This window comes from Macaca nemestrina, chromosome 3 (assembly GCF_043159975.1).
Source record: "Macaca nemestrina isolate mMacNem1 chromosome 3, mMacNem.hap1, whole genome shotgun sequence".
In the NCBI taxonomy this organism is placed as follows: Eukaryota; Metazoa; Chordata; class Mammalia; order Primates; family Cercopithecidae; genus Macaca; species Macaca nemestrina.
Window position 1 is genome coordinate 86,077,846 of NC_092127.1, and position 23,782 is coordinate 86,101,627.

At 38.8% G+C, this 23,782-nt stretch overlaps 1 protein-coding gene and 1 non-coding gene across 4 annotated transcripts in view; one reads left to right on the top strand and one right to left on the bottom strand.

The window, feature by feature from the left end:
* LOC105486334 (solute carrier family 9 member B1) overlaps window positions 1-23,782 on the top strand; it is a 122,634-nt gene that overhangs the window by 87,597 nt on the left and 11,255 nt on the right. For all 3 annotated transcript variants that reach the window (XM_011749184.3, XM_071093235.1, XM_071093234.1), the window contains exon 7: window positions 4,459-4,634. In XM_011749184.3, the coding sequence (XP_011747486.2) occupies window positions 4,459-4,634 (176 nt within the window). The remainder of the gene's footprint in view (window positions 1-4,458; window positions 4,635-23,782) is intronic.
* TRNAM-CAU (transfer RNA methionine (anticodon CAU)) lies at window positions 2,878-2,950 on the bottom strand. The gene has a single exon. It is a non-coding gene; the product is annotated as a tRNA-Met (tRNA).

Consider the following 23,782-nt stretch of genomic DNA (forward strand, 5'->3'; position numbering starts at 1 on the left):
GGTTCCTCTAATGTTTTGAGTCACTGTCCTTTGGATGGAGTTTTTTCCTTTTTTATATTCTTTAATGCCCTTGAGGGTTTGACTGTGGCACAAGGTGGGTTCAGTCAAATGGCTTCATTTCTGGAAGATTTTGGGGGCAAAGGCTCAGCTCAGCACTCCTGAACTGCATGCTCTAACTTTGCAGGGCTGGTACCATACCCACAGATTTGTTGTCTGGTCCTTCAATGTTAAGCACATGGTGTGGTGGAAGGGCTAGTCTACTGGCAACAACACTGTGATGGGGTGTGCCAGGCAAAGTGCTTCATTGTAGTGATTGTAGCAAGGTCCCCACTCACACGTATGTGCCAGCAGCAGCAGCAGCACATAGCAGGTATGCATGTGTTGGCAGGGGTGCAGTGCCAGCAGGAGTAGGATGGGGGTGTTCTGTATACTTGCCTGTGCCAGCAGGGGCAATGATGCTGTGGGGTGCACTCATGTGCCACTGGGGACAGAGTGGCAGCATCTTCCCGAGTTTTGTGTTATCATTCTAGATCTTTAAAAATAATGTTCTGGACTTCTAACAAATGTATTTGTTAACCCAGAGAAAAAAAGAGTATTATTTTGTGCATTTTTACTTAATTATACCCAAGAAAATTTTACTTTACAATTTGTTCTTTTCACTCAACAGTAGTCTTGAGGTTTATCCATTTCAAGATGGAAACACCTGTAATTTATTCCTTTTAATTATGTAAGATTACATTGTAGGTCAAGAGCAGATTTTATTTACAATGTAATAACAAAAATAGCATTTTATTTGTCTCATTTTACATAAATATAAGTTTGTCTAGAATAGTTACCTGAGTTATATGCATTTTTAGTTTGATGTACACTGCCAAAATCCCTTCGGTATGGCCACTTTAATTTGCCCTAATTTGCTCATAGCTTATGAGCATACCTGTTGTTCTTGCAAATCCTTGCAAATCCTTGATGTTATTAAGTTTTATAATGTTTTCCAATCTGGTAATTGAAAAAATGGCATATTTTCATTTGTTTTAATTTGCATTTCTGTGATTACTCATAAGCTTGAATATATTTTATATATGTGTTGTCCTTCGAGTTTTCCTTATCTGTAACTAGCCTGTTCATATCCTTTGTCCATTTTTCTGTTGAGTTGGTCTTCTCTTCTTTATTGATTATATCTGTTATATACATTTGTAAGTTATATGTATTGCAAATATCACTAGATATTTAATTTTATTTGTGGTGATTTTTTTTTTCACTCTGAGAAGTGTATTTTATTATTTTCAACAGACAGAATTGCCAAAACACAGCACCATTCACTTGACTTTGAAAATGAAAAAGAAAAAAAGGGGGAGAAAAAGCAGAATTGCTTTTAAAGTAGTACTTTATTGTAGTACTTTTGAAGTTGCTTTTGAAGTACTACTTTAATATAATTGAATGTATCAAAATCTCTTTTTATGTCTAATGCCTTTGTATGTATCATTCAAAAGGTCCTTTTTACCCATGTTCACAAATTCTGCATTGTCTTTTTTTTTTTTTTTTTTTTTTTTTTTTTTTTTGGAGAAAGAATCTTGCTCTGTCACCCAGACTGGAATGCAGTGCAATCTTAGCTCACTGAAACCTCCACCTCCCAGGTTCAAGTGATTCTCCTGCCTCAACCTCCCAAGTAGCTAGGGCTACAGACATGTACCGCCGCACCCAGCTGTTGGTTTCACCATGTTGGCCAGGCTGGTCTCAAACTCCTGATCTGCCCTCCTCAGCCTCCCAAAGTGCTAGGATTACAGGCATGAGCCATCACGCCTGGCCCCCTACATTTTCTTATTACTACTTTTCCTTTTGAACTTTTAACATTTATTATGTGTAAGGTCTATCTATATTCCTTTCCACATAAATAGTTATCTCAACACCATTTATGAAAGATATCTTTCTCCCACTTATTTAAAATACCAATTGTATAATGTAATAAATCCCATAGATTAGTTTCCACACTTTGTATTCTCTTTTCTTCCAATCTATTTTGTCTATTTATGTCACTATTATTCCGTTTTAACTATTTTACCTTTACAAAAACAGTATCTTGTTCTCTTAAATTTACTTGATCTTTCATTCTAAGATCTTATTCTTCCAAATGAACTTTATAATTAGCTTGTCAAGTTCAGTAAAAATCCCTGCAAATATTTTGATTGGTGTATCTCTGATTAATTTATTTGGGGTAGAGATTACATCTTTACATTATTGAGGCTTTGGCCGGGTGTGGTGGCTCACACCTATAATCCCAGCACTTTGGAAGGCCAAGGTGGGCATATCACTTGAGGTCAGGAGTTCAAGACCAGCCTGGCCAAAATGGTGAAACACCATATGTACTAAAAACACAAAAACTAGCCGGGCGTGGTGTTGGGCGCCTGTAAAATTGAGGCTTTTTAGTTCACACTTGTGAAATGTCTCTCTAAGTATTCAGGTATTATCTTAGTTATATTAATTATTATATTCACAATTTTTATAAAAGTATAGACTATCTTCACAGTTTTGTTCTTAGATATTTTGTGTTTTTTGTTTGTTTGTTTGTGTTTGTTTTTTTTTTTGAGACGGAGTCTCGCTCTGTCGCCCAGACTGGAGTGCAGTGGCGCGATCTCGGCTCACTGCAAGCTCCGCCTCCCGGGTTCACGCCATTCTCCTGCCTCAGCCTCAGGAGTAGCTGGGACTACAGGCGCCCGCCACCACGCCCGGCTAATTTCTTTTTGTATTTTTAGTAGAGACGGGGTTTCACCGTGTTAACCAGGATGGTCTCGATCTCCTGACCTCGTGATCCGCCCGCCTCGGCCTCCCAAAGTGCTGGGATTACAGGCTTGAGCCACCGCGCCCGGCCAACGGATGCGTTGCCCCCTCTGAGGTTCGAACTCAGGACCTTCAGATTATGAGACTGACGCGCTGCCTACTGCGCTAAGGAGGCAACTAGATATTTTGTGTTTTTAATTGATGTTATAGATGATATTTTGTGTTTTTAATTGATGTTATAGATTAAATTCTCTTTGATCACTTATTCCTGGGGAAGCCAGCTGCCATGTCCTGAGGCAGCCCTGTGGAGAAGACCCCATTGGAAAAAACTGAAGCCTGCAATAGCTACATGAGTAAACTTGGAAGCAGATCTTCTCCCACCCCACCTACCTCATGGGAAATCTTAAGTCAAGGCATACAGCTAAGCCATACCCAGATTCCTGACCCACAGAAGTCCTAAGACAACAAATATTTGTTGTTTTAAGCTGCTATGTTTGGGGATGATGTGTTAAGCAAAATGAGAAAAATAATACCACAGGTGATTACAATGTGCAGCAGAGACAGGAACCACTGAACCAGGCCAGTATGTGGTCTTAGAGAAGTCTAGTCTCTTCTTGAGACCACAGGGAAATCTGTAGCATAAACTGCACCGTAGAGGTTGTACAGCCAGAAGCAAATGGGCTAAACTATTAGACACTCACATCAGTTAGTCATTGGCAGATGCTGTCTAGAGGCAAGTAGAGGGGTGCATAACCTCCCTAGTATTCCCAGGTAGGTGCTTGTCAGCAGGACAAGGGTTATAGAAACCTGCAGATGTTAGCAGCCAACAGGCAGCAGCTGGGAGATGTATTCATTGACCTGGTAAATGGGTTCTGGCAGGAGCACCAAGAGCATTTCTACACAAGATATACTTCAGCCTTTATAAAGTAAACGTCGAAGAGATGAAGCGAAATTCTGGATAAGATATGCCAATAGAAGGTATTCTGAGCAGGAGTCTCCCCATTCCTCATGGATGTCATCAACCACTCCAGAAATGTTCTCATTTGCCTTTGTAACTTAGGTGGCCACACTTGTGTTTTTGGGCAGACAACTCTGTTCCTTCCTTCCTTCCTTACTCAAGAGGTAGGAAATGTGTGGAAGGTAGATTTGTCTGGCCATTCTAACAGTGGTACTCCAAATAATCAACTATTTGGTTTCCCCAGAGGTCTCTCCTGCTCCCAACATCTGCCATTTCAGGGTTTGGAGCACTTTTAGAAGCACACGTACCTTTTGAGGCAATCTTACACACATTTTGGTTTATGGTTTCCTTTTTTCAATCCTAAATTATCTGTCTCTTATCTTCCTGGGATATACTTAGTTTCTTGTCCATTGAGGATTCACCTTTTGTTTTCTAGTTAGGTTATGAATTTTTCTATTACTTTTACATCTTCACTTCAAAGGATTTAGGAATAGAGGGAGAGGCTGCAACCTGTGCTCAGCCCAACATTTTAAACCACGTCTGTATAAAATTTTAGCCAGCACTAAACAATGCATGAAAAGTTTTATCACCATTAAATTGCATTCACTCAAATTTGAAATTCTTCTAAACAATGTTATTATAAAGTTATTATAAACTACTTGTACTTATAAAATACCACTTGATTAAAAAGATGCTTTAAAATTAATTTTCAGTCTTTCTTTCAGTTTTGTTCTAGGTGCTGTCTCTCCTGCTGTTGTTGTCCCTTCCATGATGGTGTTGCAAGAAAATGGATATGGTGTTGAGGAAGGCATTCCATCCTTACTAATGGCTGCTAGCAGTATGGATGATGTTCTGGCTATCACTGGATTCAATACATGCTTGAGCATAGTCTTCTCCTCGGGTAAACAAGAAAATATAACAATCACCGGATCATTCATGACCGTTTTTGTTAGTTCCTTAAACGGGTTTCTGGCTTTGCTTCTTCATTTATTAAGCACGACTTTTCAATTTAACATCTTTTTAATCTCCATAGAAAGCTCATTCTAGACCAAGGAAGATATTTCAGTGGCTTAAGATACCACTACTTGACACACATGATCTCATTTTAATAACCATGTTACAATTAATTTGATAAGCCATATTATTACTATTTATCTGCTTATGTTGCTTTGGAATTTTATCAGTTCTCATTAGAAAAAAATTAAGCAGCAATATTATTTCTGCTACTAATATTTTAATAGGCATTTTTGAAATGTGCCTTTTTGGCCATCCTAATAAACAACTGGTTGCTCTGTTATAAGACAACATAAACATATAGAGCTGGGACAGCCATATGCCTTTTTGTAGTGTCAGGACAAGATCCTGCACCAGTTCTGACTCCCAAGGTGATATCTGGTCTTGAATATCACTACAGAAATTGTGACAGTAAATATTTCTTCATTTAGTAATGCTTTAATTATCTACAGTGTTTGAAATTGAGTCTTCTGTATTATTGAAGCACTAAAATATTTTTAAGTTGAAAAGTAATATACATAGTTTCTCTTAAAATCAGAAAATATAAATAAATAAGAAAAAGGGGAAAAGTTAAAAGTAAAATCTGCAATAGTCACATCCAGAAGAAAAGTATCATTTCCTTCTGAACCTTTTGATATAAATCCACCCATATTTTCTTTCCTCCCCTCCCCTCCCCTCCCCCCTCCCCTCCCCTCCCCTCCCTCCTTCCCCTCCCCTTCCCTTCCCTCTTCCCTTTCCTCCCCTTCCTTTCTCTTTCCTTCCCTTCCCTTCCCCCTCTCTCTGTCAAATATTCTTATAAAAATCAGTGAATATTGACCAATATGTTCTTATAACCTGAACTGTTTTACACTTAACTGTATATCACAAACACGTTTCTTTTCAGTAAATATATTTGTATATCATTTTTAATAGTTGTTTAGCTTAATGAAAGAGTATTCAATGTGCTGCATCATAATTATCCTGTTCAAAATTGAAGTTGACTCCAGTATTTACTATTAAAATAATACTTAGTCGTGCTGCTATAAAAATATTTTTAAAAATTAAAAAAATTGACCAGGCACAGTGGCCCATACCTGTAATCCCAGCACTTTGGGAGGCCAAGAAGGATGGATCACTTGAGGTCAGGAGTTCAAGACCAGCCTGGCCAACCAACATGGTGAAACTCCATCTCTACTAAAAATACAAAAATTAGCCGGGCGTGGTATTGGGTGTCTGTAATCCCAGCTACTCAGGAGGCTGAAGCAGGAGAACCACTTGAACCCAGAAGGCGGAGGCTGTAGTGAACTCAGATCACACTACTGCACTCCAACTAGGGCAACAGAGTGAGACTGTTTCCAAAAAAAAAAAATTAATTTAAAAAATAATACTTAGTTGAACATATAGAGAAATATTTGTACCTAATCTTCATATTTTCTTAAACTTAAAAGTGTAATTGTTTATCTAAAAGGTATATACATTTATGAGTGTTCCAAACATATTGCCACAATATCGAGTCCTACCAGGATACATAAACTTGTCACTTCCTCTCACTTCTCTTCAAAACTAGGTATTACTAGCCTTTTTCATCTTTGCTGATTTGATAGGTGAAGGGGGGGATCTCTATACATGAATACTTTGAGTACTAGTGATGTTAAATATCCATGTTTATTTGTCACTGGCATTTTATAAATTGCTTTTCTTGAAAGTTTTTTGCCTATTTCTTTTAGGTAGTTTCATCTTTTGTTCCTTTTGATTTGTCAAGATTCTGCGTTAAATTGAGAATGGAAACCCTTTGTTTTATATACCTTAGTTTTTTCAATTTGTAATTTGCCTTTTAATTTTCTCTCTCTTTTTACCATTCAGATGTTCAAGTTTTTTATTGTCAATTGTGAAAATCTTTTCCTTCATGATTGGTATCTGTCATTCTTTCAAAAAATATTGTTATCAGTCCTCTTTCAAAAAAATATTTCCAGGCTGGGCCCAGAGGCTCACGCCTATAATCCCAACACTTTGGGAGGCCAAGGCAGGTGGATCACTTGAGGACAGGAGTTCAAGACCAGCCTGGCCAACATAGCAAAGCCCCATCTCTACTAAAAATACAAAAAGTTAGCTGCGTGTCATGGCACAGGTCTGTAATCCCAGCTACTCAGGAGGCTGAGGCACAAGAATCGCTTAAACCCAGGAGGCAGAGGTTGCAGTGAGCCAAGATCACGCCATTGTGCTCCAGGCTGGGTAACATAGGGAGACTGTCTGAAAAAAAGAAAAAAAAAAATCCCCTTCCTTTTGCCGGCTACTATGCTAAACACTGAGGATAAATAGTAAGCAACAACATTTGCTTTTATTGAATACTTGCTTGGCTCTTGTTCTAAGTTCCATATATGTCACCACTCATTTACAGGTAAGGAAACTGAGAAAGATGTTAAGTAATTTACTCAAGGTCAGAGATCAAATAAGTAGAGGAGCCAAGATGAAATCTGGCAGTCTGACTCCACACCCACACATTTAAGTCTACTCTTCTCCACTGCCTCCCAACACAACAGGGAGACAAGATCAAGTGGTGCATGTTCTCAAGGAGCTTATATATTAAAGAAAAATTACAAATGGGATGAATATTACATTGTGAAGGTTAATATTAAGTAAGTGTCAACTTGATTGGATTGAAGGATCCAAAGTGTTGATCCTGGATGTGTCTGTGAGGGTGTTGCCAAAGGAGATTAACGTTTATTTAGTGGACTGGGAGAGGCAGATTCACCCTCAATGTCGGGGGGTACCATACAATCTGCTGCCGGCATGGCTAGAATAAAGCAGGCAGAAGAAGGTTAGGAGAAACTGACTTGCTGAGTCTTCTGGCCCTCATCTTTCTACCATGCTGGATGCTTCCTGCCCTCAAATATCAGACTCCAAGTTCTTCGGCTTTTGGACTTTTGGACTTACTCCAGTTGTTTTCCAGGGGCTCTCAGGCCTTCATCCAGAGACTCAAGGCTTGGACTGTCGGTTTCCCTACTTTTGAGGTTTGGGACTCGGACTGAGGCAATAGTGGATTCCTTGCTCCTCAGTTTGCAGACGGCCTGTTGTGGGACTTCACTTTGTGACGGTGTGATTCAATTCTCCTTAATAAACTCCCTTTCATACATATATATATCCTGTTAGTTGTATCCCTCTAGAGAACCATGACTAATACAGATTTTGATACCGAAGTAATGGGGTATTGCTATGAGATACCTGAGAATGTGGAAGTGACTTTGGAACTGTATAATGGGCAGAGGTTGGAACAGTTTGAAGGACTCAGAAGAAGACAAGAAGATGTGGGAAAGTTTGGAACTTCCTAGAGACTTGTTGAATGACTTTGACCAAACTGCTGATAGTGACAAGGACAGTGAAGTCCACGCTGAGGAGGTCTGAGATGGAGTTGAAGAACTTGTTGGGAACTGAAGTAAAGGTCACTCTTGCTGTGCTTTAGCAAAGAGACTGGTGGCCTTTTGTCTCTGCCCTAGAGATTTATGGAACTTTGAAATTGACAGAGATGATTGAGGACATCTGGTAGGATAAATTTCGTTTTTTGTTGTTGTTGTTGTTAAGTTCTAGGATACATGTGCACAACGTGCAGGTTTGTAACATATGTATACATGTGCCATGTTGGTTTGCTGCACTTATTAACTTGTCATTTACATTAGGTATTTGTCTTAATGCTATCCCTTCCCACTCCCCCCCACCCCATGACAGGCCCCAGCGTGTGATGCTCCCTGCCCTGTGTCCAAGTGATCTCATTGTTCAGTTCCCACCTGTGAGTGAGAACATGCGGTGTTTTCTGTCCTTGTGATAGTTTGCTGAGAATGATGGTTTCCAGCTTCATCTGTGTCCCTGCAAAGGACATGAACTCATCCTTTTTTATGACTACATACTATTCCATGGTGTATATATGCTACAATTTCTTAATCCAGTCCATTATTGATGGACATTTGGGTTGGTTCCAAGTCTTTGCTATTGTGGATAGTGCCACAATAAACATACGTGTACATGTGCCTTTATACTAACATGATTTATAATCTTTTGGGTGTATACCCAATAATGGGATTGCTGGGTCAAATGGTATTTCTAGTTCTAGATCCTTGAGGAATCGCCACAATGTGTTCCACAATGGTTCAACTAATTTGCACTCCCACCAACAGTATAAAAGTGTTCCTATTTCTCCACATCCTCTCCAGCACCTGTTGTTTCCTGACTTTTTAATGATCGCCATTCTAACTGGCATGAGATGGTATCTCTTTGTGGTTTTGATTTGCATTTCTCTGATGAACACTGATGATGAGCATTTTTTCATGTGTCTGTTGGCTGCATAGATGTCTTCTTTAGAGAAGTGCCTGTTTATATCCTTTGCCCACTTTTTGATGGGGTTGTTTGTTTTCTTCTTGTAAATTTGTTTGAATTCTTTCTTTGTCAGATGGGTAGATTGCAAAAATTTTCTCCCATTCTGTAAGTTGCCTGTTCACGCTGATGGTAGTTTCTTTTGCCATGCGGAAGCTCTGTAGTTTAATTAGATCCCATTTGTCTATTTTGGCTTTTGTTGCCATTGCTTTTGGTGTTTTAGTCATGAAGTTCTTACCCATGCCTATGTCCTGAATGGTATTGCCTAGGTTTTCTTCTAGAGTTTTTATGGTTTTAGGTCTAAAATTTAAGTCTTTAATCCATCTTGAATTAATTTTTGTGTAGGTGTAAGGAAGGGATCCAGTTTCAACTTTCTACATAAGGCTAGCCAGTTTTCCCAGCATCATTTATTAAATAGGCAATGCTTTCCCCATTTCTTGTTTTTGTCAGGTTAGTCAAAGATCAGATGGTTGTAGATGTGTGGTCTTATTTCTGAGACCTCTGTTCTATTCCATTGGTCTATGTATCTGTTTTGGTATCAGTACCATACTGCTTTGGTTACTGTAGCCTTGTAGTATAGTTTGAAGTCAGGTAGCATGATGCCTCCAGCTTTGTTCTTTTTACTTAGGATTGTCTTGGCAATGTGGGCTCTTTTTTGGTTCCATATGAACTTTAAAGTAGTTTTTTTCCAATTCTGCAAAGAAAGTCATTGGTAGCTTGATGGGGAGGGCATTGAATCTATAAATTACTTTAGGCAGTGTGGCTATTTTCACAATATTGATTCTTCCATGCTATTCCATGAGCACAGAATATTCTTCCATTTGTTTGTGTCCTCTTTTATTTTACTGAGCAGTGGTTTGTAGTTCTCCTTGAAGAGGCCCTTCACACTCCTTGTAAGTTGGATTCCTAGGTATTTTATTCTCTTTGTAGTAATTGTGGATGGCAGTTCACTCATGATTTGGCCCTCTGTTTGTCTGTTAATGGTGTATAGGAATCCTTGTGATTTTTGCACATTAATTTTGTATCCTGAGACTTTGCTGAAGTTGCTTATCAGCTTAAGATATTTTGGGCTGAAACGATGGGGTTTTCTAAGTATACAATCATGTCAGCTGCAAACAGGGACAATTTGACTTCCTCTTTTCCTAATGGAATACTGTTTATTTCTTTCTCTTGCTCTTGCCTGATTGCCCTGGCCAGAGCTTCCAATACTATGTTGAATAGGAGTGGAGAGAGAGGGTATTCCTGTCTTGTGCCAGTTTTCAAAGGGAATGCTTCCAGTTTTTGCCCATTCAGTATGATATTGGCTGTGGGTTTGTCATAAATAGCTCTCATTATTTTGAGATACATTCCATCAATACCTAGTTTATTGAGAGTTTTTATCATAAATGGCTGTTGAATTTTATTGAAGGCCTTTTCTGCATCTATTGAGATAATCATGTGTTTTTTGTCATTGGTTCTGTTATGTGATGGATTACGTTTATTGATTCTCCTATGTTGAACCAGTCTTGCATCCCAGGGATGAAGCCAACTTGATCGTGGTGGATAAGCTTTTTGATGTGCTGCTGGATTCAGTTTGCCAGTATTTTATTGAGGATTTTTGCATCGATGTTTATCAGGGATATTGGTATAAATTCTCTTTTTTTGTTGTGTCTCTGCCAGGCTTTGGTATCAGGATGATGTTGGCCTCATAAAATGAGTTACAGAGGATTCCCTCTTTTTCTGTTGATTGGAATAGTTTCAGAAGTAATGGTACCAGCTCTTCTTTGTACCTCTGGTAGAATTCGCCTGTGAATCCATCTGGTCCTGGACTCTTTGTTTGGTAGGCTGTTAATTATTGCCTCAATTTCAGAACCTGTTATTGGTCTATTCAGAGATTCAGCTTCTTTCTGGTTTAGTCTTAGAAGTGTGCATGTCCAGAAATGTATCCCTTTCTTCTAGATGTTCTAATTTATTTGTGGAGAGGTGTTTATAATATTCTGTGATGGTAGTTTGTATTTATTTGCAATTGGTGGTGATATCCCCTTTATCATTTTTTATTGCATCTATTTGATTCCTCTCTCTTTTCTTCTTCATTAGTCTTGCTAGCAGTCTATCAATTTTGTTAATCTTTTCAAAAAACCAGTTCCTGGATTCGTTGATTTTTGGAAGGGTTTTTTTGTGTCTCTATCTCCTTCAGTTCTGCCCTGATCTTAGCTATTTCTTGCCTTCTGCTAGCTTTTGAATGTGTTTGCCATTGCTTCTCTAATTCTTTTAATTGTGATTTTAGGGTGTCAATTTTAGATCTTTCCTGCTTTCTCTTGTGGGCATTTAGTTCTATAAATTTCCCTCTACACACTGCTTTAAATGTGTCCCAGAGATTCTGGTATGTCTGGGAGAATCACACAACTGTCTTTGTTCTCACTGGTTTCAAAGAACACCTTTATTTCTACCTTTATTTTGTTATTTACCCAGCAGTCATTCAGGAGCAAATTGTTCAGTTTCCATGTAGTTGTGCAGTTTTGAGTGAGTTTCTTAATCTTAAGTTCTATTAGATTGCACTGTGGTCTGACAGTTTGTTGTGATTTCTGTTCTTTTACATTTGCTGAGGAGTACTTTACTTCCAATTATGTGGTCAATTTTAGAATAAGTGTGATATGGTGCTGAGAAAAATGTATATTCTGTTGATTTGGGGTAGAGAGTTCTGTGGATGTCTATTAGGTCTGCTTGTTGCAGAGCTGAGTTCAAGTCCCGGATATCCTTGTTAACCTTCTGTCTCGTTGATCTGTCTAATATTGACAGTGGGGTGTTAAAGTCTCCCATTATTATTGTGCAGAAGTCTATGTCTCTTTGTAAGTCTCTAAGGACTTGCTTTATGAATCTGGGTGCTCTTGTATTGGGTGCATATGTATTTAGGGTAGTTAGCTCTTCTTGTTGAATTGATCCCTTTATCATTATGTAATGGCTTTCTTTGTCTCATTTGATCTTTGTTGGTTTAAAGTCTGTTTTATCAGAGACTAGGATTGTAACACCTGCTATTTTTTGCTTTCCATTTGCTTGGTAGATCTTCCTCCATCCCTTTATTTTGAGCCTATGTGCGTCTTTGCACATGAGATGGGTCTCCTGTATACAGCACACTGATGGGTCTTGACTCTTTATCCAATTTGCCAGTCTGTGTCTTTTAATTGGAGCATTTAGCCCATTTACATTTAAGGTTAATATTATTATGTGTGAATTTAATCCTGTCATTATGATGTTCACTGGTTATTTCGTCCATTAATTGATGCAGTTTCTCCATAGCATTGATAGTCTTTACAATTTGGCATGTTTTGCCGTGGATGGTACTGGTTGTTTCTTTCCATGTTTAGTGCTTCCTTCAGGAGCTCTTGTAAGGCAGGCCTGGTGGTGACAAAATCTCTCAGCATTTGCTTGTCTGTAAAGGATTTTATTTCTCCTTCACTTATGAAGCTTAGGTTGGCTGGATATGAAATTCTGGGTTTAAAATTATTTTCTTTAAGAAGGTTGATTACCGGCCCCCACTCTCTTCTGGCTTCAAGAGTTTCTGCGGAGAGATCCGCTGTTAGTCTGATGGGCTTCCCTTTGTGGGTAACTCAACCTTTCTCTCTGGCTGCCTTTAACACTTTTTCCTTCATTTCAACCTTGGTGAATCTGACAAGTATGTGTCTTGGGGTTGCTCTTCTCGAAGAGTATCTTTGTGGCGTTCTCTCTATTTCCTGAATTTGAATGTTGGCCTGCCTTGCCAGGTTGGGGGAGTTCTCCTGGATAATATCCTGAAGAGTATTTTCCAACTTGGTTCCATTCTCCCCATCACTTTCAGGTATCCCAATCAAACGTAGATTTGGTCTTTTCACATAGTCCCATATTTCTTGGAGACTTTGTTCATTTATTTTTATGCTTTTTTCTTTAAACTTCTCTTCTTGCTTTATTTCATTTATTTTATCTTCAATCACTGATACCCTTTCTTCCACCTGATCAAATCAGCTACTGAAGCTTGTGCATGCATCACGAAGTTCTCGTGCCATGGTTTTCAGCTCCATTGGGTCTTTTAAGATCTTCTCTACACTGTTTATTCTTGTAAGCATTTGTCTAATCTTTTTTCAAGGTTTTTAGCATCCTTGTGATGAGTTCAAACATTCTCCTTTAGCTCAGAGAAGTTTGTTATTACTGACCTTCTGAAGCCTCCTTCTGTCAGCCTGTCAAAATCATTATCCATCCAGCTTTGTTCCATTGCTGACGAGGAGCTGCGATCCTTTGGAGGAGAAGAGGTGCTCTGGTTTTTAGAATTTTCAGCTTTTCTGCTCTGGTTTCTCCCCATCCTTGTGGTTTTATCTACCTTTGGTCTTTGATGTTGGTGACTTACAAATGGGGTTTTGGTGTAGATGACCTTTTTGTTAATATTGATGCTATTCCTTTCTGTTTGTTAGTTTTCCTTCTAACAGTCAGGTCCCTCAGCTGCAGGTCTGTTGTAGTTTGCTGGAGTTCCACTCCAGACCCTGTCTGCCTGGGTATCACCAGTGGAGGCTGCAGAACAGCAAATATTGCAGGACAGTAAATATTGCTGCCTGATCCTTCCACTGGAAGCTTCATCCCAGAGGGGCATCTGCCTATATGAGGTGTCTGTCAGCCCCTGCTGTGAGGTGTCTCCCAGTTAGGCTACATGGAGGTTAGGGAGCCACTTGAGGAGGCAGTCTGTTCATTCTCAGAACTCAAACGCCATACTGGGAGAACCACTGCTCTCAGTGCTGTCAGACAGGGATGTTTAAGTCTGCAGAAGTTGCTGCCTTTTGCTCAGCTATGCCCTGCCCGCAAAGGAGGAGTCTAGAGGCAGTGGGCCTTGTTGAGCTGCAGTGGGCTTCACCCAGTTCAAGCTTCCTGGTCACTTTGTTTACCTACTCAAGTCTCAGCAATGGCAGACGCCCCTCCGCCAGCGAGACTGCCACCTTGCAGATCAATCTCAGACTGCTGCCCTAGCAATGAGCAAGGCTCTGTGGGCATGGGACCCACTAAGCCAGGCACGGGAGAGAATCACCTTGTCTGCTGGTTGCTAAGACCTTGGGAAAAGTACAGTATTTGGGTGGGAGTGTCCTATTTTTCCAGGTAGTCTGTCACAGCTTCCCTTGGCCAGGAAAAGAAAATCCCCTAACCCCTTGTGCTTCCCAGGTGAGATGACACCCTGCCCTGATTCAGCTCACCCTCCGTGTGCCTGCATCCACTGTCCAACTAATCCCAATGAGAGTAACCAGGTACCTCAGTTGGAAATGCAGAAATCTCCTGTCTTATGCGTCAATCATACTAGGAGCTGCAGACCAGAGCTGTTCCTATTTGGCCATCTTGGAACCCATCCAGGACATCTGGTAGAAGACATTTCTAAGCAGCGAAGTGTTCAAGATATGACCTGAGTGCTCTTAAAAGAGTTCAGTTTTATGCATTCACAAAAAGATGGTTTAGAATTGGAACTTATGTTTAAAAGGGAGGCAGAGCATGAAAGTTTGGAAAATTTGCAGCCTGATGATGTGATAGAAAAGAAAAACCCATTTTCTGGGGAGAAATTCAAGCTGACTGCAGAAATTTGCAGAAGTAACAAGGAGCCAAATGTTAATTGCCAAGATAATGAGGAAATTGTCTCCAGGACATGTCAGAGTTCTTCACAACAGCCCCTCACATCACAGGGTTGGAGGCCTACGAGGAAAAAAATGGTTTTGTGGGCCAGGCCCAGAGCTTTGCTACTCTGGGCAGTCTTGGGACTTGGTGCCCTGTGTCCCAGCCATGGCTAAAAGGAGCCAACGTACAGCTCAGGCTGTTGCTTCAGAGAGTTCAATTCCCCCAAGCTTTGGCAGCTTTCATGTAGTGTTGGGTTCATATACTAGTTGGCCATTTGTATTTTTTTTGGAGAAATGTCTATTCAAGTTCATCTTAGTCCATTCCTGCTGCTATAACAAAATACCTTAGGCTGGGTAATTGATGAAAACAGAAACTTATTTCTTGCAGTTCTGGAATATGGGAAGTTTGAGATTTAGGCTACAACAGACTCAGTGACTGGTGAGAGCCTATTCACTATAGAATTCTCTGTGTCCTCACATGTTCAAAGGGGAAAACAAACTCCCTTAAGCCTCTTTTGTAAAGGCCCTAGTCCCATTTCCGAGGGCTATGACTTCATGACCTAATCATCTCTAAAATGCCCCACCTCTTAATATTATCACATTGAATATTAGGCTCCAGCATATGAATTTTGGGAGAACATAAACATTTGGACCATAGCAAAGTCAATTGACCATTTCTCATTTAGGTTGTTCTGTTATTGAGTTGTTGTTCTGTATATATTTTAGATATTAACCCCTTATCAGGTATTTGGTTTTCAATTATTTTCTCCTATTCTGAGCATTGCCTTCTTACTGTGTTGATTGCTTCCTTTGACATGCAAAAGTTTTTAAGCTTGATGTAGTCTAATATGTCTATATTTGCTTTTGTTGCCTATGCTTTTGGTATCATATCTAAGAAATCATTGCTCAATTAAATGTCACAAAGCTTTTCTCAACTTCATTCTTTTGCTTGTGGATATCCATTTTCCCCTTCACTATCTGCAGAAGAGACTGTTCTTTCTCCATTGTGCAGTCTTGTGCACCCTTTTCAAAAATTGTTTGCCCATATATGTAAGGGTTTATTTCTGAGCTTTCTATTCTGTTCCTTTGGTGAATGTATCTGTCTTTATGCCAGTACCACGTGGTTTTGATTACTGAAGCTCTCTAACATATTTTGAAATCTTGAAGTTTGGAGCCTCCAGCTTTGTTTTTCTTTCTCAAAATTGTTTTGGCTATTTGAAATCCTTTGGGGTTCCATATAAATATTAGGATTATTTTTTCTATTTCTACCCCCAAAAAAGTCATTAGTATATTGCTAGGGATTGCAATGAATCTGAAGATCACTTTGGGTAGTGTGGCCATCTTAACTATATTAAGTCTTCCAATCCATGAACATGAATGTCTTTCCACTTTGTGTATGATTAATTTCTTTCAGAAATGTTCTGTAGTTTTTAGTGTACAAGTCTTCCAACTGCTTTGTTATATTTATTCCTGTTTTATTCTTTTTGCTATTGGAAACGGTATTATTTTCTTTGTTTCCTTTCCTGGTTTTTCATTGTTAGTTTGGATACACAACTGATTTTTGAGTGTTGATTTGGTATCCTGCACCTTTGCTGAGTTTTTTAAGTTAATTCTAAGTTTTTTTGTGGAAATTTTAGGGTTTTCTACATATAAGATCATACCATCTGTAAAAAGAGATACTTTTCTCTTTTTTTTTTCCAATTTAGATAGCTTTTATTTCTTTTTCTTGCCTAATTTCTCTGGCAAAGACTTCCAGTACCATGAGAATAGAAGGAAAGAGAGAGTGGACAATCTTGCCGTGTTCCTGGCCTTAGGAAGAAAGTTTTTAGTTTTCACCATTGAGTATGATATTGACTGTGGCTTTTCATATATGGCTTTTATCATGTTGAGGTATTTTGCTTCTGTTCCTAGTTTGCTGAGTGTTTTTATCACAAAAGGATATTGGATTTGTCAAATACTTTTTCTTCATTAAATAAGATGATCATGTGATTTTTGTCCTTTACCCTGTTGATGTGCTGTATTACATTGAATAATTTTTGTGTGAACCCATACAAAAGTCATTTTGCATCAGTTTGCATTTCAGAGATAAATCCCACTTTGTTCATGCTGTATACTACTATTCGTATGTGGCTGAACTATATTTGCTAGTATTGTGTTAAGGGGTTTTGCATATTCATCAGAGATATTAGTATGCAGTTTTCTTTCCTTATAGTATCTTTGTTTATATTTGATATCTGAGTAATACTGACCTCATAAAATGAATTTGGAAGTATTCCCTCCTCTTCAAACTTTTAGAAGAGTTTAAGAAGAATTGGGTTTTTTGTTTGTTTGTTTTTGAGATAGGGTCTTACCCTGTCACCCAGGAGATAGGATCTCACTCTGTCACCCAGGTTGGAGTGCAGTGCTGTATCATGGCTCACTGCAGCCTCAACCTCCCAAGCTTAAGCTATTTTTCTACCTCAGCCTCCTGAGTAGCCTCAAGCACACATCACTATGCTCAGATAATTTTTTTATTTTTTATAGAGATGAAGTCTCACTGTGTTGCCCAGGTTGGTCTCGAACTCTTGTACTCAAGCAATCCTCCACCTTGGCCTCCCAAACTGCTGGGGTTACAGATGTAAGCCACCACACCCAGCTAGGAATTGGTGTTAATTCTTTAAATATTTGGTAGAATTTTGCAGTGAAGTAATCTGGTCCTGGGCTTTTCTTTGCTGGGAGGTTTTTGATTCCTGATTCGGTTACTAGTTATAGGTCTATTAAGATTTTTTATTTTGTGACTTAGTCTTGGTAACTTGCATGTTACTGGGAATCCGTTCATTTCTCCTAGGTTATCCAACTTGTCAGTATATAATCATTCATAGTAGACTCTTAGAATCCTTTTTATTTCTGTATTATCCGTTGCAATGTCTTCTCTTTTCTTCCTAAAAGAAGTTGAATCTTCTTTATGTTTTTCTTAGGTATTCTACCTGATGATTTGTCAATTTTGTTGAACTTTGGAACAACAACTAGTTTCACAGGGTTTTTTCTATTCTCTAGACTTTTTTTTTTTCTTTGAGATGGCGTTTCGCTCTTATCGCCCAGGCTGGAGTGCAATGGCACAATCTCAGCTCACTGCAACCTCCACCTCCCGGTTCAAGTGACTGTCCTACCTCAGCCTCCAGAGTAGCTGGGATTACAGGCATGTGCCACCATGCCCGGCTAATTTTGTATTTTTTAGTAGAGACAGGTTTCTGTATGTTGCTCAGGCTGGTCTCGAACTCTCGACCTCAGGTGATCCGCCCGCCTCGGCCTCCCAAAGTGCTGGGATTACAGTCATGAGCCACTGTACCCGGCCTTCTGCTCTAGACTTTATTATTTCCTTCCTTTTGCTAACATTGGGTTGAGTTTGTTCTTCTTTTTCTAGTTTCTTGAGGTGTAAAGCTAAGTTGCTGATTTTAGATCTTTCTTATTTTTTAATGTAGGTAGTTAGATATATAAACTGTCCTCTTAATATTGATTTTGCTGCATCCCACAAGCTTTGGAATGTTGTGTTTCCACTTTTATTTGTCTCAAGACATTTTCTAATTTTCCTTGTGACTTATTCTTTGACTGTATTCATCAGAGTTCTCCAGAGGGTCAGAACCAATAGGAAATATAGATATAGATATAGATATAGATATAGATATAGATATAGATATAGATATATGCATATAAAAGAGAATATATTTATATATATATGAAATATAATTTATTAAGCAGGATTGGCTCACATGATTACAAAGGCAAAGTCCCACAATAGGCCATCTATAAGCTGGAAAATGAGAGAAACCTAGCGCATGGCTCCCAAGGAAGCCAGTGACATGGCTCAGTCCAAATCTGAATGTCTCAAAACCGGGGAAGCTGACAGTACAGCCACTAGTCTGAGGCCAAAGGCCTGAGAGCTCCCAAAAGGCTGCTGATACAAGTCCCAGGGTCCAAAGGCCAAAGAACCTAGAGTTTGATGTGCAAGGGCAAGAGGAGAAAAAGGCATACTGCTCTGGAAGAGAGAGAGAGTACATAAAAAAGAAATCCAAGCAAGCTGAATGTTCCCATTCTTCTGCCTTTTTTGTTCTAGCCACACTTGTGACCAATTGCATGATGCCTACCCACAGTGAGGACAGGTCTTTCTCAGTCCACTAACTCATGTATCATTCTCCTCTGGCAGCACCCTCACAGATATACTCAGACGAAGTGCTTTATCAAGCATCTAAGCGTCCCTCAATTGAATTGACAATTATTATTAACCATACAGGCCAACTGGTTGTTTAAGAGAGTATATTTTTGTAATTTCCACATATTTATTACTTTTCCTTTTTGAATTTTGAATACTTTTCCTTCTGCTATGAATTTCTAATGTCACTTTATTATGGTCAGAAAAGATACTTAGTATGAGTTCAGTTTTCTTGAATTTTTAAAAACTTGTTTTGTGGACTAGCATGCCATCTATCCTGGAAAAGTCTTGGTATGTACTTGAGAAGAAAGTGTATTTTGCTATTATTGGGTGAAGTGTTCTGTATATGTCAGATAGGTCCAACTGGTCTATAATGTTGTTCAAGTTCTCTGTTTTCCAGTTGATCTTCTGTCCGGTTGTTGTATCTATAACTGAAAGTGGAATATTGGAGTTTTCTGTTATTATGATGTTGTTATCTATGTTGCCCCTCAATTCTGTCTAGTTTAGCTTCATATATTTGGATGCTGTACTGTTAGTTGCATATATATTTATAATTGCTATATCTTCTTGGTCAATTGGCCCTTTTATTATTATGTAATGTCCTTGTCTCTTATGCTACTATTTGACTTAAACTCTATTTTGTCTAAGTATGGCCATCCTTGTTCTCTTTTGGTTACCAACTGCAATGAGTATCTTTTTCCATCCTTTCACTTTCAACCTTTGTGTGTCTTTAGATCTAATGTGAGTCTCTTGCATATAGTATATATTTAGATTTTTTAAAATCCATTCAGCCAGTCTCTGTCTTTTGATTGGAAAATTAGCCTATTTGCATTTAAATTAGTTATTGATAAGGAAGGGCTTACTATTGTCATTTTGTTAATTGTTTTCTATATGTCTTGCAGCTATTTTGTTCCACTTTTCCTCTCTTCCTGCCTCCCTTTATGTTTCACTGATTTCTTTTTTTCGGTAGGGACATGCTTTGATTCCTTTCTCATTTTTATTTGTGTATCTTCTATAGGTCTTTTCTTTGTGGTTACTGTAGAATTACATGAAAATATCTTATAGTTATAATAATCTATTTTAAATTGACAACAACTTAACTTTAATCACATACAAAAACTCTACTTCTTTACATCTCCTTCTCACTTTGTTACCAGTGTCACACAATACATATTTTTATATTGTTTATATAATTTAATAAAGTAATGTTATGCTTTTACCTTTTAAATTCCATGCTTCAATTACAAGTGAATTACAGGCTGGGTATGGTGTCTTACACCTGTAGTCCCAGCACTTTGAGTGGCCAAAGTGGGAGGATCGCTTGAGCCTAGGAGTTTGAGACCAGCAAGACCTTATCAACACTAAAAATTTAAAAATATTATCTGAGTGTGGTGGTGCATGTCTGTAGTCCCAGACACCTAGGAGGCTGAATTGGGAGGATCGCTGTAGCCCAGGGCTGCAAGGCTGCAGTGAGCCGTGATCAAACCACTGCACTCCAGCCTGGGCAACAGAGCAAGACTGTCTCAAAAAAGAAAAAGAAACAAGTAAAGAAGAAAAGTGTTTTACTTACCACCATTACAGTATTACAGGATTCTGTGTTCACTCATATATTTACCTTTACCAAAGAAGTTTATATTTTGTATGCTTTTGTATTTCTATCCAATATCCTTTCATTTCCACTTAAGGACTCCCTTTAACATTTTTTGTAAGGTAGATCTAGTGGTGATTGACTCCCTCAGCTTTTACTTCTCTGGGGAACTCTTTGTTTGTCCTTCATTTTTGAAGTGCAGTTTTACTGGCTATACAGTTCTTGGTTGACAGTTTTTTTGGTTTTTTTTTTCAGCCCTTTTAATATATCATCCCATTCTCTTCTGGCCTGTAGATTTTGCTGTGAATTCCACTGATAGCCATATGACATCTCCCTTGTATGTGAAAAGTTGCTTTGATCCTGTTCCTTTCAAGATTCTCTCTTTGTCTTTGACTTTTGACAGTTTGATTATAAGGTGTCTCATTGTAGGTTTTTTGCAAATTATTTAACTTGGAGTTCTTTGAGCCTCTTGGATTTGTATGTTCATTTCCTTCCTTAAATTTGAGGTTTTGGTCATTATTTTTTTAACTGGCTCTCTACCCCTTTATTTTTCTCTTCTCCTTCTGGAACTTTCATAATGCGTACATTGATCTGCTTGATGGCATCCTATAAGTCTCTTAGGCTGTCTTCACTCTTCATTCCTTTTCCCTTTTGCTCCTCTGACTCTGTAATTCCAAATGACTAGTCTTCAGTTTCACTTGATTCTTTCTTCTGCTTGATGTTATTGAAAACACCTTTGCAAAAATTGTAACTGAAGAAATTATGACAGTGAAAGAGATCAGACCTAATCAACTCCATCTTGCTTCTAACATTTAAACTGTCCTTGTCCATTCCTAGTAGTAGGATGAACTAATTTTGGGAAGGTATTCAGTTCATGGTTTGACTCTGAAACAAAGTTGATAATAGCCATCTCCCGAAGAGATCCCCTTCTTGCCTGGGGACCAGTCTGCCTTTGCAGGATAAACAAATTAGCTACAACATTAGAAATTACAGTTTAGGGGTTATGCAGCCTCTGGCTCCAAGAATCTGAACCTCTCCAAATTGCTCCTGAGAATAACATTATTATTGTAAAACCTAAAATCGGTGCTTGAGATATTTTGCAGACCCTGCACTAGATGAATCAGCTGATACCACCCAGATTGGTAATCTGGCTCAACTAGTTCTGCCATACCACCTACAAACAGAAGACAGCAAGAAAACATCACTTCAACCCCCTATGATTTCATCTCCAACCTTACAAATCCCTACTTCCCAAGCCCCTACCTGCCAAATTATCTTTAAAACTTCTGATCCCTGAATACTCGGTGAGACTGATTTGAGTAATAATAAAACTCTGGAGTCCCACACAGCTGGCTCTGCATGTATTACTGTTTCTCCATTGCAATTCCCCTGTCTTGATAAATCAGTTCTGTCTAGGCAGGTCACAAGGTGAACCCACTGAGCAGTTAGTTACACAGTCTGTTGGTGATTTCCTATAGTGAATTTTTCAATTAGCTATTGTATTCCTTAGCTCCAGAGTTTCTGTATGATTCCTTTTGTTTGTTTGTTTGTTTCTATCTCTTTATTAGTATTTTCATTTTGTTCGTTAATTATTTCCTACTTTCATTTAGTTGTCTATTTCTGTTGTCATTGGGCTTCATTAAGAGAGTTCATTTGGATTCTTTGTCAGGTAACTCATTTATCTATTTCTTTAGGGTTGGTTTCTGGAGATTTATTTTGCTCCTTTAATTTAGTCATTAGGTTTCTCTGTTTCTTCTTATGCTGTGTTATTTTTTATTTATTTTTGCCAAGATTTGGATGTTTGAAAAAACTGCCACTTCTCCCAGTTTTTATCAACTGGCTTCATACGGAAGACCTTTACCTGAATCAGCATGGCTATAGGCTCTAGCGGCCTCTCAAACCTTTTCTGGGAATGCATCTTCTTTGGGTTTATACATGCAATATCCCAAGTAGAGGTTTGCCAGTTTCTTTTTCTGGAGCTGTTGCTCCCTCTGGTATCTGTCTGCCTGTGGTACTGCAGGTTCCCTGGTGCTGCATCATCTCTGACCTCTCCTTTATTCTCAGTGGCTCCCACGTATCCAAAGTATGCTGGTTGGGTGTCAAGTTAGAGAGAGAGAGAGCTTCAGGTAGCCTCATAAAACTGTTACATTCCAGTCTTCTCTTTCCCTGCTAATGGAGACGCTGCAAGTGGAGTGCTTTCTCCCAGCCACACCAACCTATTCCAGCTTGGGGAAGGGGTATCATGAGTATAATACAACAGCTTTTCTTATTTGTTCAATGCCACTATTCTTGGCTTTGCACTTGTCTGTGCTACTATAACTTCTTAATGGTTTTTTTTTGTTTGTTTGTTTGTTTGTTTGCTTTTGAGACAGAGTCTCGCTCTTTCACTCAGGCTAAAGTGCAGTGGCATGATCTCAGCTCACTGCAAGCTCCGCCTCCCAGGTTCACACCATTCTCCTGCCTCAGCCTCCTGAGTAGCTGGGACTACAGGTGCCCACCACCATGCCCGGCTAATTTTTTTGTATTTTTAGTAGACACGAGGTTTCACCCTGTTAGCCAGGATGATCTTGATCTGCTGACCTCGTGATCTGCCCGTCTTGGCCTCCCTACATGCTGGGATTACAGGCATGAGCCACCATACCCGGCCACAACTTCTTAATGGTTTATGGAACTCCATAAAGGCTTTTAGACCATATATTGTTGTTCAGTTGGTATCTTTGTGGAGAATCAAAGTTTGGAGCTTCCCATTCCACCATCTGGCTGACATCACTCTGTTTATATTATTTTTTATTTTTATTATATTTTATTTTCTTGAGATAGGGTCTTGCTCTGTCAGCCAGGCTGGAGTGCAGCCTCAAACTCCTGAGTTCAAGGGACCTCCTCCCTCAGCCTACTGAGTACTTGGACTATAGGCACACACCACATACCTGGCTAATTTTTTAATTTTCTTGTAAAGATGGGATATCATTCTCTTGCCCAAGCTGGTCTCAAACTCTTAGAAGTTCAAGCAGTCCTTCTGCCTTGGCCTCCCAAAGTGCTAGGATTAAAGATGTGAGCCCACCATGCCCTGCCTGTTATATTTAGTAGAAAATATGTCTAAAAATATGCTTACTTACTATATTGAATCCACTACCCAGAGCTTAACTGAACTATTTGTGTGACTCAGAATCTGTTTTTTTTTTTATTTTTTGTTTTTTACTTATTACAATGAACTACAAGTATGGATTTATTAATATTAATGAATATAAAATATACTGGAATCTTTTGTAGTTTTTTTTCCTTTTGTCTTCACCAAAAGCAGATACTTAAATATACTG